Raw genomic sequence first — 15,559 nt, 5'->3', positions numbered from 1 at the left:
GTAGTTAATATAGGCTAACTGAATAGAGCCCTGAATTATTGCCCTGTTAAATTGAAGTTGATTGTGTATTGGTGGACTTGTCTTCTCCACACAGGTTTTTCATACCTCGGCAGTTTTAGTCAGTTGATGACTTTAAAATAATCTTTTCTGACTGGATAATTAAAGCTCACAGCATCTACCTGTCTGTAGTGTATTTTCCCACATTTTAAATAATCGAATCTCATTTAATGTCTCTGTTTTTAGTCTGTATAGTTAATCTCCCCACGAATACGCTCAAAGTAGTCTTAAAATAAAATCCATAAAACAGTTCAAGATGACATACTTTTTATTTGCTAATTTAATGCCAGTTGCCCTCTTTCCTGAGTATAAGCGAATGAGTGACATAAAGAGAAAAAGTACCAATTTGTATGCTGGTGAGTCTTGTGTATTTTTTTCTCTGTCTCTCTATGACAGAGAAATATATATGCTCATTATTGATGTTCAAACTGATGCTCAAATTTCCAAGCACCACCTGAACGCCTCATCAGTCTTTAACTAATCACTGCACCAACTGCCGTCATTCCGCTTTGCTCTCTGCTGTGGTAAGTACAATACACTCAGTACAGCACTGTTTTAGTTTTATGATGGTAAAAATACATGTTTGACATTTAAACTCACATATCAAGTCTTTTTAAAGTTCAACAGAGTTCAAAGAATAAAGAAAGCAAAAAAAGAATAACCTTTGCTACCATTTATATAGGTTTATGACTTTTGCTGTTAGCAGCAGTGCTAACGCTAGCTTCAATGCTAATGCTAGCTATAGTGCTAACACTAGCCTTAGCAGTTGTTAACTGACAAAAAGAATATTCTTGTGATATTCCTGTGATATTTATTGGCGGTCAGTGAGACAAAAGTAACAAATGAGATTTATTATTGCCATTGTGCCTCAGTTTTAACAGTAAGAGTACTTTATGACTTTTGCTGTTAGTAGCAGTGCTAATGCTAGCTTCGATGCTAATGCTAGCATCAATGCTAACGCTAGCTATAGTGCCAACACTAGCCTTAGCAGTTTTTAACTGACAAAAAGAATATTCCTGTGATATTCCTGTGATATTTATTGGCGGTCAGTGAGACAAAAGTAACAAATGAGCTTTATTATTGCCATTGTGCCTCAGTTTTAACAGTAAGAGTGCTAGTTCTACCAGCAGTGCTAACACTAACTGAAGTGCTAACGCTAGCAGGAATGCTAGCGTTAGCAGCGATGCTAAGGCTAGTAACAGTCTAACAGTAGCCTTATATAAGTACTTAAATAAATACTTCAGTTAATTAGTTTGAATTATAAAATGGCTGCTGTATCAGCTGGTGTGCTATATTACTCTATAATTACCCTGCTGACTATAAGTTCAGTGTATCATGTCGTGTGGGCTTTGTTTTTTTGTTAGTCTGATAACACTGTACAGACAACTAACATGTTATTTCTTGTCTTACACTTTCAGGAACTTGACTCACACCTGTGCTTTGCCTGGTAGGTGTGCACATACTGTTAGAGAAGTACACCAAAATTAAAAAAAAAGAGTCTGACTAATATAAGCTTTAAAGTGATGGGTTCAAACTTTGTGCTAGACCTTTTAAACAAATTTTTATAATAAATACACATAAGTTCAGCTTAACAATTGGGCTAAAATATTTTTTTCGTACATTTTTGCACATTACATGTGATTAGTTAACAATTCACTCAATCATATTTGTATTTAAAAATATTATTGCTGAATTTAATTAAATATTTATTCTTTTAAAAAGTGCCAAATTGTGCAACTTTTTGCACATGGCAGCCGACAACAGTTTAGCTTGAATATTTGTTTTGTCCTTTTTCAGTAGTCACAATTAGTTCATACAATTACCATGTGATATAATTTTATTAAAATTATTTTTTTTTTCTTGTTTTTTGTTCACAGTGTGCAGAAGAAGAACAAGGACCAGATCTCCAGTCTTCTATCTCACATCCCAACCCCCCAACCCCTCTATCTTCTGTCCTACTCCACCTGTTGTCTCTGCCTTCTTTCCATCTGTATTTCACTCTGTGGTTTGTGAGAAATTTTGCCAAACCAAGAATCTTATTGCGGTTTGATTTAAAGCCGTGTCTCTCCTGCTCTGTCTGTTCTCTCTGCTAAATTTTCTCTCTACCTGTTTTTCACTCTTTGGCTTGCTGCTGAAAAATGCACAAGCCAATAAAACAATAAAGAGTGCATATTTTGCCTCAACCTGAGAACAAACTGAACAAACAAAGAAAACTCTGCGGTTTGATTTAAAGCCGTGTCTCTCCTGCTCTGTCTGTTCTCTCTGCTAAATTTTCTCTCTACCTGTTTTTCACTCTTGGCTTGCTGCTGAAAAATGCCAAGCCATTAAAGCAATAAAGAGTGCATATTGCCTCTACCTGAGAACAAACTGAACAAATAAAGAAAACTCTAATTCACGGTTTGATTGTGATTTCCCAGCCGTGTTTCTCCTGCTCTGTCTGTTCTCTCTTCTAAATTTTCTCTCTAGCTGTTTTTCACTTTGCGCTTGCTGCTAAGTTGTGCCAAGCCAATAAAGAGAGTGCATATTATTCTCTCGACTGACAAACTGTCAAACAAACAAAGACATCTGTTTCTGAGAAATAAAAACCGAAATATAAAGACAAAGAAAACATCTCCTGCTCTGTGCCACTCTTATTTTATAAACATATTTTCTAAAGACTAAGAGAAACACTTGTGTAAAAATGCCAAGGAAGCAGAAAAAGTCACAAGCGGCAAAACAACGCTGGAAGACGTTCCATGAGTTTTATGAAGTACCAACATGTGAACAAGCTGAGTGTGATTTTCCTCAGAGCTCTGCAGAAGACTTTGTGTCTGCAAAGACCAATGCTGATGGTGTCAAACAGGCAGGTCAACATGTTCCTGCACATGTACAACAGGTATCCTATGCAGATGCTGTAAAGATTGGATTGCAGCATGAATTTAATGATCATCAGGTAAACCATAGAGACCAACCTGAGGTGTCAAGTGCCCCACAGGTGGGTTATGCTGATATTGTGAAAAGAGGCCGTCACAGTGATGTGGCAGGACCATCTCATGCAGAAAGAGTGAACTTTGAAAACCAGCCCTCTGTTACACATATCTGTGCATCTCACAGCCAGGCTCATCCCAAATATGGAGACTCCAGAAACAAGCAGTGCACATGTAACTCACTCACATTTCTTGCTTTCCTTCATGAGAATGATAACATGACTACAGCTGACCTTAATCTGGTCTTGGATAAAGGTGATGTGATGTACAAAGAGGCCAAGAAAAGATTTCCTAAAAATATTCATTTGGCAACCGATGAGCTGCCAGACAAAGTTGATGCTCGCTGGTCTATGTATGATGTCGACATGACACAGCCTTCCCGGTATGGGACATTTGAAGAACCTCCAGAGGAAGCAGTAGATACCTTTCTCAGCTTAGAAGCAGGACTGAGCTGCCTGTTGTCAGATGTTCAGTATGCCTTATTGATTATGAGTGGATTGTGTATCGCAGTGTTCAGATCCACATCAGGCAAATATGGTTTCTTTGATCCACACTCTAGAACACCCAGTGGTCTTCCTCTACTACTACAGTCACGTAATCGTGGTACAGCAGTGATGCTGAAATTCACACTCCTCAGTGACATGATTAAGAGGATCCAAGATTCTTATGAAATGATGGAGATATCACCCTCTTGTAACTATGAACTGAAGCCTGTGCAGTTCTACAGTATGAGCACAGTCAACCTGAGTGATACTATCACAGACACAGTCTGCAGACCAACAGCTGCCACTGCTGTGGCACCTACTCACTCTGATACAACTGTTGATGAAGCAAACTCCTCTTCTCCAAGGAGAAACACAACCACTGATCTTACTGAGATCTCTCCAATGTCTGTTTGTACACCACTGGAGAAACAACAAGAAGTCCGTATGACTCAGTTCACATCACACGAAGCTCCTCAAAATGAATTTACTTTTATAACTACCAAAGAACTATCGAGTGACTTTAATTTCCTTCCATCAAATGATGTTTTTTCCTGTCAGTCAAGGACTGCAATAAAAAATGGTGCTAACTGTGATCTTTCTGATACAGTTATACAAAAAATCTATAAACTGACAAAAGTTAATAAACAGCAAAGGCGCAAAATGAAAAGAAGATTAATGGCATCAGACAAACCAAGAAATCAGAGAAAAGAAAACCAAAAAAGGAAAGAACGACAAAAGTACGCTTCAAATAAAGATTACAAAGAAAAGAAGAAATCTTCTACAAGCGAGGCATATAAAAACAATCCTGAAGTTAGACAGAAACATCAACAATATATTAAAAGACGCTACTGTGAGAACGATGAATTCAGAAAGAAACAACAACAATATATTAAAAGACGCTACTGTGAGAACGATGAATTCAGAAAGAAACAACAACAATATATTAAAAGACGCTACTGTGAGAACGATGAATTCAGAAAGAAACAACAACAATATATTAAAAGACGCTACTGTGAGAACGATGAATTCAGAAAGAAACAACAACAATATATTAAAAGACGCTACTGTGAGAACGATGAATTCAGAAAGAAACAACAACAATATATTAAAAGACGCTACTGTGAGAACGATGAATTCAGAAAGAAACAACAACAATATATTAAAAGACGCTACTGTGACAATGCTGAATTTAGACAAAAACAAAAAAACTATATCACTAAAAGGTATCAAGAGAGCCCAGATTTCAGAGAGAGACAGAGATCTCGAGTGACTCAGCGTTATGCACGTGATAACGCATTCAGAGTAAGACACAGACAACTAATGAAACAACTAATGCGAGACAGGTATCAAAGTAATCTTGCCTTCAGGATTATGCACAATATGAGATGTGCAATGAAAATAAAAAGGAAATACAGATGGGTGAACAGACAAACCCAAGAGAGTGACAACAGTGTGATCAACGAGGCCATATCTGTGTTCAAATCACAAATCAAAGCTGGACCATCATACCCATGTACTGTATGTTTCAAGGCTTCATTTCCAAACCAAGTACGACCCTGCAGAAGGTCAAATTATGTCAAAAACCCACATGTAGTTACAACATGTTTGACAGGAAAGTTTGTTCATGTTTGTGATGAAAACTGCAGAAATGAGCAGTGCAAAGTGCCTGATGAGAGAAAGAGAGAGTGGATATGTCACACCTGCCACGATCATCTTAAAAATGGATCCATGCCAGCACTTGCTGTTGCCAATAAGTTGGATCTTGCTGATATTCCAGCTGAACTTTCTGATCTCAACATACTGGAGAGACATCTCATAGCCAAGTGCATACCATTTGCCAAGATCATTCCTCTTCCCAAAGGCAGACAAAGAGCAATTAGAGGAAATGTGGTCTGTGTCCCATCAGAGGTACAGGAAACTGTTGAAACACTACCTCGATTGAGAATTAATTCTCAGGTGATCAGAGTGAAACTGAAGAGACGCTTGTCTTACAAAGGTCATCAGCTGTTTCAGACTGTAAGCTGGTCTAAACTTGTGCAAGCACTGCATAAACTCAAGCAGATTCATCCACAGTATAAGGATGTGAGCATCAGAGATGATGCTGAGCTGTGTGATCCAACTCTTCCTGATGAAGATGATGAGGATGATGATGATGAAAACATGAATGAGGACGATTATGATGAGGCTGATTTAATGGAAATTGACAGCTGTGAGAAAAATGCACTGAGTGAAGCACAAAATATAAATGAACAGGACATTGACATGTTACCCTGTGATGGTGAACAATCGCATGAACAGATGAGAGATGATTCAGAGCAAGCAGATGGACTGACTAATGGTGGTTTTGCACTCGAGTCCTGTTTGCAGCCCCCTGATGTGGCTGAGGAGATATTATGTTTCAGTGAAGGAATCTACTCTGTTGCTCCTGCAGAGAGAAACAATCCAATAAGTTTTTTCAAAACACCTAAACTGGAGGCCATGGCCTTCCCTGTGCAGTTTCCTACAGGCCAAAACACACTTGATGAAAGAAGGCTGATCAAAGTATCCCCCAGTGGGTATTTCAAATCAAGACTTTTCTGCATTGATGATCGTTTTGCCAAAGACACAAACTATTTATTCTTTGCACAGTTTGTGACTGAAATACACTTGGCTACATCCAGCATGACAGTACAGTTAAGGAAGGCAAAGCCTCTGACCAGAGATGGTAGAAAAATAACCTCAGGCATGTTACAAGATAAACATGAGGTGGAGAAACTGGTGCGAAATAAAGATGCAGTGAGATTCATGCAGCCTCTGAGAGGAACCCCAGCCTATTGGGAGAAAACAACAAGAGATCTTTTTGCCATGATCAGACAGTTGGGAACTCCCACGTTCTTTTGCACATTTTCAGCTGCTGAAATGCGCTGGCCTGAAGTGATCGAGGCAATAACAAGGCAGCAAGGTGAACAAGTGAATTTTGAAGGACTCGACTGGTCAGCAAAGTGTGACATCCTGAGAAGCAATCCTGTCACAACAATGCGCATGTTTGACAAGAGAGTTGAAGCATTATTCAGAGATTTACTCTTATCTCCCGCAGAGCCACTTGGCAAAGTCATTGACTACTTTTACAGAGTTGAGTTTCAGCACAGAGGAAGCCCACACATACACTGCCTCCTGTGGGTAGAAGGTGCTCCTGTGTTTGAGGAGGATGATGAGCAAACTGTTCTTGATTTTATAAACAAATACATCACAGCTCAGCTGCCTGATCCACATAAACAACCTGAACTGTACAAAAAAGTAACAGAAGTGCAAAAACACAGTAAGAACCACACAAAGACGTGCTTTAGGAGTTTAAGCTCCGGGTGCCGTTTTGGTTTTCCCAAACCACCCTGCAATGAGACAATGATCACAAGACCCAGTGAGGATGATGCACTGGAAGTAGAAACGGCAAAGAACAAGCTCAGACCACTGAACCAGCTGCTGAATGAACCTGAAACTGCTTCCATGAGTTTAGAGCAGCTCTTGGAAAGATGCAAGTTGACACATGCAGAATATGAGAGATACCTGAATAAAATGAACATGAGGAGTACGATCATACTAAAGCGTGATCCAAAAGACTCTTGGATAAACGGCTATAATCCACATCTGCTTGAAGCCTGGAACAGTAATATCGACATAAGCTTTGTTTTAGATGCTTTTGGTGCTGCAAATTATTTAATGAAATATATATCAAAAAAAGAGGGCGGGCTATCTGAGTACCTGAAAACTGTCATTGAGAACTCCCATAAGGACAGTGTAAATGAGTGCGATGAAATGAGAGCCGTCATGCAGGCATATTCAAAGAAGCGAGAGATCAGTGCACAGGAGTGTGTTGCTCGTGCATGTGGTCTTCACATGAAGCAATGCTCACGTGCTGTAATATTCATTCCAACTGATGATAATCCTGTGAAAATGAGTCGTCCCCTGTCAGTTCTGGACAACACAACACCTGAGTCTTCCAATGTTTGGATGACATCTTTGAATGACAAATACAAAGCCAGACCTGAAACACCAGAGTATGAGGAGATGTGCATGGCAGACTTTGCTGCTACTTGCAGGATTGTCTATGGCCAACAGAAAAAAGGTAAAGATGTTTTGCCCCTTCTCAATGAGATGGGGTTTGTGCAAAGGCGCAAAAACAATAAGCCTGCTATCATCAGATTTCACCGCTGCTCACAAGAAAAACATCCAGAGCAATATTACGGAAGACTGCTTAAACTGTACCTTCCTCATCGTTCAGACCACGAACTGAAAACACCATCGTTGCCAACCTATCAGGCTTTCTATGGTGCTGGCTGTGTACAGCTACCAGGTACTGACCATCTTGAGTACGTGCAACACATTGTCAAAAGAAACAGAGAAAAATATGAGAAAAACAGTGAGGAGATCGAGAGCGCTGTTGAGGAATATGAGCAGAACAGAGGTGTGACTGACGAATGGTGTAATCTGGCACCTGAATCAGATCTCGTAAGGTTGCCACTTGTCGAACAAGAAAGAGAGCGAGACAATGAAAATGAACAGGAAGATGTGCCCGACTACAGCCGTCAGGCTGATGCTTCAACAGAAGTCAGAGCCATCAGGGAACCCCCTGCTATTGATCCCACATTGTTACGTCAGATGTTTCAGAATCTGAACAAGAAGCAAGCCTGCATATTTTATGCAGTTAGAGACTGGTGCATTAAAAGAGTCTGTGCTCTAAATCCAGAGCAGTTTTTCTTTTATATTAATGGTGGTGCTGGAACAGGAAAATCACATCTTATCAAATGCATCTACTCAGAAGCATCTAAGATACTGAGCAAAGTGCCCAGATATGCAGACGACGTTGACATATCAAAACCCACTGTCCTGTTAACTGCTTTCACTGGGACTGCAGCTTTTAACATTTCTGGAACAACACTGCATTCTCTTCTCAAGCTGCCGAGAAGCTTAAAACCTCCCATTCAGGGACTTGGCAATCAGCTGGATGAAGTCAGATCAGAACTTTTGAATGCTGAAATAATCGTCATTGACGAAGTGTCTATGGTGTCAAGACATCTGTTTGCATATGTAGATGCAAGACTCAAACAGATCAAAGGGACTCGGAGACCCTTTGGAGGCATGTCAGTCATTGCTGTCGGAGACTTCTATCAGCTACCCCCAGTGCGACAGTCTAAACCTCTCTGTGTGCACGACCCGTCTGAGATCGACCTGTGGCGGGAGCATTTTCAGATGATCACTCTGACTGAGATTATGCGTCAGAAAGATGATGTTGTCTTTGCAGAGATGCTGAACAGAATTCGTGTGAAAGGAAAGTTGGATGAGCTTTGCGAAGCAGATAGAAATTTGTTGTCACAGGCCATAACTGAACCAGCCCTTTGTCCAACTGATGCGTTGCACATTTTTGCAACTAATAAAGAAGTGGATGCACACAACTCTGCAACACTGGCTCTGCTCCACACTCATATCATTGACATCCATGCAGATGATTATAGAAAAGATCCTAGAACTGGCAGAATGGCACTTCAAGACAGACCATTGAAAGGAGGTAAAAACGAGTTACCAGATACACTGAAAGTTGCAGAAGGAGCTCGTGTCATGCTCACCAGAAACATTGACATACAAAATGGTTTGGTTAATGGAGCTTTTGGAAAACTACTTAGAGTAGTTCACTCTGAAAACGACCAACACATCATCAAGCTTGGACTTAAAATGGATAATGAGACATCTGGAAAGAATAACCGCACACCAGCAGACGACATGGTGTACATTGAGAGAGCAGAGGAGAATCTGAAGCAGAAAGGAGTGGTACGAAGACAGTTCCCAGTGAAGCTGGCCTTTGCATGTACAATACATAAGGTACAGGGTATGACAACTACATCAGCTGTTGTCTCTCTTAAGAGCATTTTTGAGCCCGGCATGGCCTACGTAGCTGTCAGTAGAGTGACGTCTCTCAGTGGACTGTATCTTCTTGATATGGAGGAGAAAAAAATATTCACCAACCCAGAAATCACTGCAGCGCTTGAGAACATGAGACAAGCCAACCTTGATGACATGATGCCTCTTCTACACGTGAGGCAAACACTGAGCAGGTCAGAGGTTTTCACCATTGTTCATCATAATACAGAGGGACTGCCAGCTCACATTAATGACATCAAAAGTCACCATGAATTGTGTCTAGCAGATGTTTTGTGCCTAACAGAAACACACCTGCGGGGCTCTTTTGTCGCAGAGAGTCTCCACTTGGAAAATTACAATTTGTTCAAACGCAACAGACACCTGTCCTACACAAACTTTCCCCAGATGGCTAACAGAAGTGGTGGTGGAGTTGCTGTTTATGTGAAAAGTGACATTCAAGTGCATGAAAAACAGTACATCCATAATGTAACTGACCTTGAATTTCTGGCTTTAAAGGTTGAAGCACCAGTCAGTGCTCTGATTGCAGTTGTATACAGACCTCCAGACTACACTCTGAGGCCATTCCTGAAAAACCTGGTAAGCCTATTAGACTCATTGGAGATCATGGACTGTCATCCCATCATAGTTTGTGGTGATTTTAATGAGAATGTTTTATCCAGTGCAAACAAACCAATCCTGGAGCTGTTTGAGTCTAGGGGATACGCACAGGTCATCACTGCCCCTACCACAGAGAAGAACACACTGCTTGACCTAATTTTCATTTCTCAGTCAGATCGATGTCTCCATTCTGGAGTCATGAAGACATACCATAGTTACCATGACCCAGTATACTGTGTATTGTCCTGTGATGATTCATGATCTAGATCTTTGAATACAGTAAGTAATTTCTATATTTTTGAATGACTTAAGAAAGTAGAGCGATATTTAAAAGTTGACGCCCTGCATTGCAGTATAATGGTTGAATTGTTTACATAAAATACAATTACATGAATTAAGTAATGATATCAGTAAAAGATGACAATTTTATTTATTACAGAAAATCTAAAATTCACTAACAGTAACCTATAAATGTCAGAAAAATCAAATATAGCAGTTTGAAACGAACAGTGTAGGCATATCCTCTCTGCAGCCAGGCTTCAACATCCTGCCAGGCTGCCCCAGTCTCACTGTGGCTGGGAGGGAGGGAGGGTGGACCAGAGGATTGCCTACACAACACATAAATGTTCAACAGCTTCTTCATTGTTTCTGAGAGAACAATAATGACTAAAGGTTGCTTTTTAAAAAAACAAACAAACAAACAAACAAACAAACAAACAAACCTAATTACAGCAATAATGACAGTTAAGCCACTTTATGTGTGCCTCTATTTTGAAATACTATTTACAAAAATGTTATTATTTTGGTTTGTTATAAACTTTAAACTTTTTCAAAAGTATACGATTATATTTTTGGACAAATCTTTCGATGAAACATAAATTTTTATGAGCTTTTATCATGTTTCGGCCAGTGCAATCATCAGGGTGGGTCTGGGTTGATAACTGCACATTTCTGGCCAGAAATGTTTCAGCAGTGTTACATAAGTAGTACATATGTAACACTTGCTTTCTGTTACCAGCTGATACCCTACATTTGTATAGACATTGGATGGTGTGAGGTTGGGGAGTTGAGTGGGGGGGGGGGTTACGGTGGGAGCTGAGGGGGGGGGTGTTAGGTTTCCTTTTTTCTTTTTCTTTTTTAAGAGAGACACAGTCCTCCTGTGTCTTCTCCAAGCTTCACATGTAAGATCCAACAGTGTGAAGCACATAGCAGCTAGAAACTGTAATGCCACAGATCAGAGAGGCTTCATCATCACCATCTTCATCGCCGTACGATCAGAGTGTGAGACTTCACATCTGGAGCACAGGAGACATTCTGTGATAAGTCTTCCTTCTAGCTTGTCCCACAAGCAGTCGGTGAGATTTACTCACAACAAAAAGGGTTAATGACATAATTTCCATGAAAACATGTATTCATTCTTTGTAAAGTGTTTAAATTGTGTTTTCACTTGACCTTAGGAGTGTTAGAGTGTATTGTAATGTCTGTACTCAGGTGTTTCCCTCTGTGATCCATCCCCATCAGAGCTGAGACACTCAGGACTGAACAGACTGCACAGTTTCTGTGACCGAGCCTCCAAAACACCTTCTTTGAAACCACTCATGATAGAAGGGCTTCATATTTGCAGCAGCACTACTACAGGTATTCAGTTTATTACAGGATGTGTTTGTTTCTTAGGACCAGCTCTGAGTGCACACTACCTAACATATACACCTTTCTGTTCATTACAAACCAACTACTCTGGATCATATGGCCAGTTGGCAGGAATGTTGCTGCAGGAAAACATCCCTGGAGATCACCATCATTGTCAGACTGACTGTGCCTCCTCTGTGCAGTGTCAAGATCCTCTCTAAATGAGTGTGTAAGTTAACATTTTCATTATTTTATTCCCTTTGACAAGACAAGTATCACTGATATTTACATTTACAACTACATATGTTCCCGTTTTCTGCTCTTCTTTTAAAGTCCTCAGCTATCCTGCTTCTGTGCTGCTTGCCACACATCAAACACTGGCCGGATGACAGGGAGGATCCACTCTGAAGTCACTGGACATGATGAGGATCATATGGGACTTTATAGTTTCACAGAAACGATGTGCTCTGTGATTACAGGTTTTAAATGGACATAATGACTGCCTCTCTCTGATCAACAGGCTAAAGGATTGTTTTCATTGTTAGTGCTCTGTACAATGTATGCTTATTTAATATTTCATCACAGAGCAAACCTTTATTTATTTAACATTTTTTTATTTTGTTTTAATGTTGAATTAACTGTGGGGATTTTTTTAAGTGGGCACTTGGGATGTCATATGACCAGAAATGTGGTAACTGGAATTCAACAGTATGGAAGAAAAAATCTGCTGAGAACGAAACACATACAAAAACCCCCAAGAAAATTCAAATTCATTCCATGTAATCCAATCTAAAACATTTTAAACTGCTGAACAGCAACACAAACAGTGTTAAAAAACAGTGTTAACAGAATGATTATGATGATTTTGTACCAAAGTTTCAGGTCACATGGCACACCTAGTGTGTAGTGTGGGGTATCAGCTGGTAAGTATAGGTTTTTTCATATTTGTGTCCTTAGAGTTTAGATAGATAAAGCCTTGTGTATAATAATTAGTCATAACCACAACTCAAAGTCAGGGACTAACTAAATTTGGGACTTTGTGTCTGAGCCCAGGTTAAAACAATGTGTAAAAAAGCATTTAGTGCCATGGCTGAACAATGCTGTAAACTATTGATACTTATTTATCCATGTTCACAAAAAGGACTAATGTGTTTATTTGATTATTTGCATGTGTTAAACTGTGTCACCACCTTAGGCTTTCATTTGAGTTTACTCACAAATCTCTATACAGTTCTCTTTTACCACTGTGTGGACTCTGTTTACATTAAAACATAAAGAAGAATGAGTAATAAAAAGATGTGTAGACAGATCAGAAGATTAAGTAGACCGATAGAAACAGCTGTTCAGCCATGTTCTAAGAAACCAACACAATTTAAAGGTTCAGGATTGTGGTTTTAAAAGTTGAATTTTCATGTATTTCATATGTTGCTCATTATTTTTTATTTAGTTATTTAATTTAGTTATTTTTCTTTATTCTACCAGTCCTTTTCAGAAAGAAGCTGTAAAATATGACTTAAGATTTTTATGTTATTTTCTATGACATACAAAACAAATTGATGTATGTAATACTATTAAACATGATATACACATGTGTATATGTCTGAAAAACATTATGCTGTATATTAAAGTTTGTATTTTCTGCAGAATGTTTGTTCATCTTTTAAGTTCATTTCAATTAGAAGAATATGAACTTTTAATATTCATTCAGAGGTTTTCTGACTCTAAATTTTCTTTTGTCATTACTCATCTTTTTATTATTTACATTTTAAACATGCTTAGCTTTTTCCAACTTCTTCTGTGTGAACATCAGCTTTCAAAGGTTCTGCACTTTTATTTTCAGGTTAAAAATTCTGTATTTTCCAGCTCATTCAGATTTTTAACTTAACATTCAGCAATTAATTCATTTCAGTGCATACATTCAGATTCAAGCATTCACACTGCAGTTTCTTCAGAAAATGCACTTTCTAGTTACCATTAGTTTCCACCATCCTGAAAAGTGTAACTGTTGCATGTGTAATACAGTTTTATATCTTCATTTGAAAACTGATTTGCATAGTGCTTCGGGGATTTTCCGCTCATAAACACATTGTGCTTACCCAGAATAATGAGCAAAACCTGAATAATACAAAGCTAACACCCAACCGTCTGTCATTATGAAGTCTGCCTCCCTCACTACAGTGTATACACTACTTTGCAACCCAGTTGGCATAAAAAAACATTTTGCTGCTATTCTCACCTGTCTTCAACACAGTCACTAAGCTCTTTACCCGAGGCTATAGACATCAGCAAAGGTATGGCAGTCATCTTGACTCTCTCTACATCTCCCTTAGTGTGTCCAAAGGCATGGCATGCAATACTGCAGAATGACATGTGGCTCCACATATCTCAAAAACACAAGCTGCTTGGTGGTCCTGTATTCCCCGATGGGCTGTTTGGGGCACTCCTACAGAGAGCTAGAGCTCAATAGCTCAGTTCCAAGAATTAGCTGAGGAAGCAGAAAGGGTAAGGAGGCTCAGCTTGATATGGTACACTGAATGGTCTATATTTTAATTTTTATTTATTTATTTATTTTTTGGACACATGAGACTTGTTAGAAATGGGTAGTTTAATGCTCAGCTGATGATGTAATGGGAGGATGTGCAATACAGAAAATAAAATTGCTGTGATTTTATAGGCAGCTACAAACATTTTAAGAATTTATATTTTATATTATTGTTGCATAAGAACTAAAAAAAAATGTGAACAAGTGATTTGGAACTAGCGCATGAACCCTTATTTAGAAAATCCAACTTAATACTCTGAGCTTATCTCTCTTTTTCCTAAAGCAAAAACATTGAGGCCATCCAGTCAATGAATGAAGCTTTGTGTCCACTACATCAGCTCTAGAGAGAATTAAGAAAAACATTTAGAGCAGATTACTGACAGTGTTCTTAATCTGGATCCATTATCTATCATGTCAATCACTGATGTCTTAAGTCACAACCACAATCTCATGACAAGGTTTTGAATTAGCTCTGTTACAGTTTAAGAGGAAATTTGATGCATTAATAGTGAAAACTGATTTTCTAACTTGACAACAGTTTAGAAAGACTCACATTTAGGCTGTCAGCTCCTCATCTTAGGAATCTAAGAGTCAGTTCAGTTTTATCTCCTAACATCTTAGCGCTGATGGAATAATCTTTTGTTTAAAAATCTCGAGTGTGACAAATGACATGTAAATGAGCATGTTTCAACCACTGAAAACCACATGGAGGATTATGAATGTATGTTTAAATCAACTGTCAAGACTGACTGACAGATTAATAGTCTTTAGTCTAACTGTTCTGAGGCTGTATTTGATTTACACGAGTAACAACAGCATCCAGACATGGTTTTAAAAAAAATATCCACAAAGCTGATGTTTATCTGGAAGATGTTTTTGTTGTAATTATCCCCATCTAATCTAAGTGTCAAATGAAGGCAACTGGACTTAACTTTTTTGGAGAAGTTTCTTGTCCTCCATTTAGGGACTTGCATGCACGAGTCACACTCAGACACAATGAAAAATTACAGACACACTTAAGAACAACAATTAAGCCTTCTTGCCTTTTTAGTACAATATCCAGTGTGACTGAGTTGGATATTTGCACTCTTACACACATCTTTGTCATCTAAATGTCTGCAAAAACTGCAGTGCATGTATGAAAACTGCTCTTCTCTTTCATTTCTCCCTCAAACAACTGGTCTATATGGGGAAACTATTACTCAGCTCATGCCTTGGTGATTTGTTCTAAGAATGGATGAGATTCTGCCTCAGTTTGAGCTTCACAATGATGCAAAAGTGCCTCTGTGACTACGAGTGCTTCAGATTCTCATCCCTTTGTGGCTCAAGTCTAGTAGTATGTTGAGGCAGAACATTTGTTCACCCTAAAT

General features: G+C 38.9%; 1 protein-coding gene and 1 long non-coding RNA gene across 4 annotated transcripts; both read left to right on the top strand.

Moving 5' to 3' along the window:
* Positions 1-208: 208 nt before the first annotated feature.
* Positions 209-2,240, top strand: LOC147317866 (uncharacterized). The gene is made up of 3 exons (XR_015131889.1): positions 209-581; positions 1,476-1,504; positions 1,935-2,240. It is a non-coding gene; the product is annotated as an uncharacterized LOC147317866 (long non-coding RNA).
* Positions 2,241-3,622: 1,382 nt separating this feature from the next.
* LOC147317865 (uncharacterized) lies at positions 3,623-13,516 on the top strand. 3 transcript variants are annotated; one of them, XR_015131888.1, is made up of 4 exons: positions 3,623-9,997; positions 11,540-11,656; positions 11,773-11,876; positions 11,981-13,516. XR_015131888.1 is itself a non-coding variant. In XM_086315244.1 (2 exons), the coding sequence occupies exons 1-2, from the start codon at positions 3,638-3,640 to the stop codon at positions 11,543-11,545; spliced, it is 6,366 nt and encodes a 2,121-aa protein (XP_086171370.1). In that variant the 5' UTR covers positions 3,623-3,637; the 3' UTR covers positions 11,546-11,716. The 3 variants fall into 3 exon arrangements, 2 of the variants coding, with proteins under 2 accessions (XP_086171370.1, XP_086171369.1); XM_086315244.1 differs by lacking the exons at positions 11,773-11,876; positions 11,981-13,516 and having other exon boundaries at positions 11,540-11,716; XM_086315243.1 differs by lacking the exons at positions 11,540-11,656; positions 11,773-11,876; positions 11,981-13,516 and adding an exon at positions 10,081-10,248.
* The last annotated feature ends 2,043 nt before the right edge of the window (positions 13,517-15,559 follow it).

Source organism: Aulonocara sp. 'chitande type north' Nkhata Bay, linkage group LG12, assembly GCF_057382095.1.
Source record: "Aulonocara sp. 'chitande type north' Nkhata Bay isolate Kocher_YH1m ecotype deep benthic linkage group LG12, A_spYH_male_GT1.1, whole genome shotgun sequence".
Taxonomy (NCBI): domain Eukaryota; kingdom Metazoa; phylum Chordata; class Actinopteri; order Cichliformes; family Cichlidae; genus Aulonocara; species Aulonocara sp. 'chitande type north' Nkhata Bay.
The sequence above is the reverse complement of the archived record's forward strand: the minus strand, read 5'-3'. Positions and strand labels throughout refer to the sequence as shown.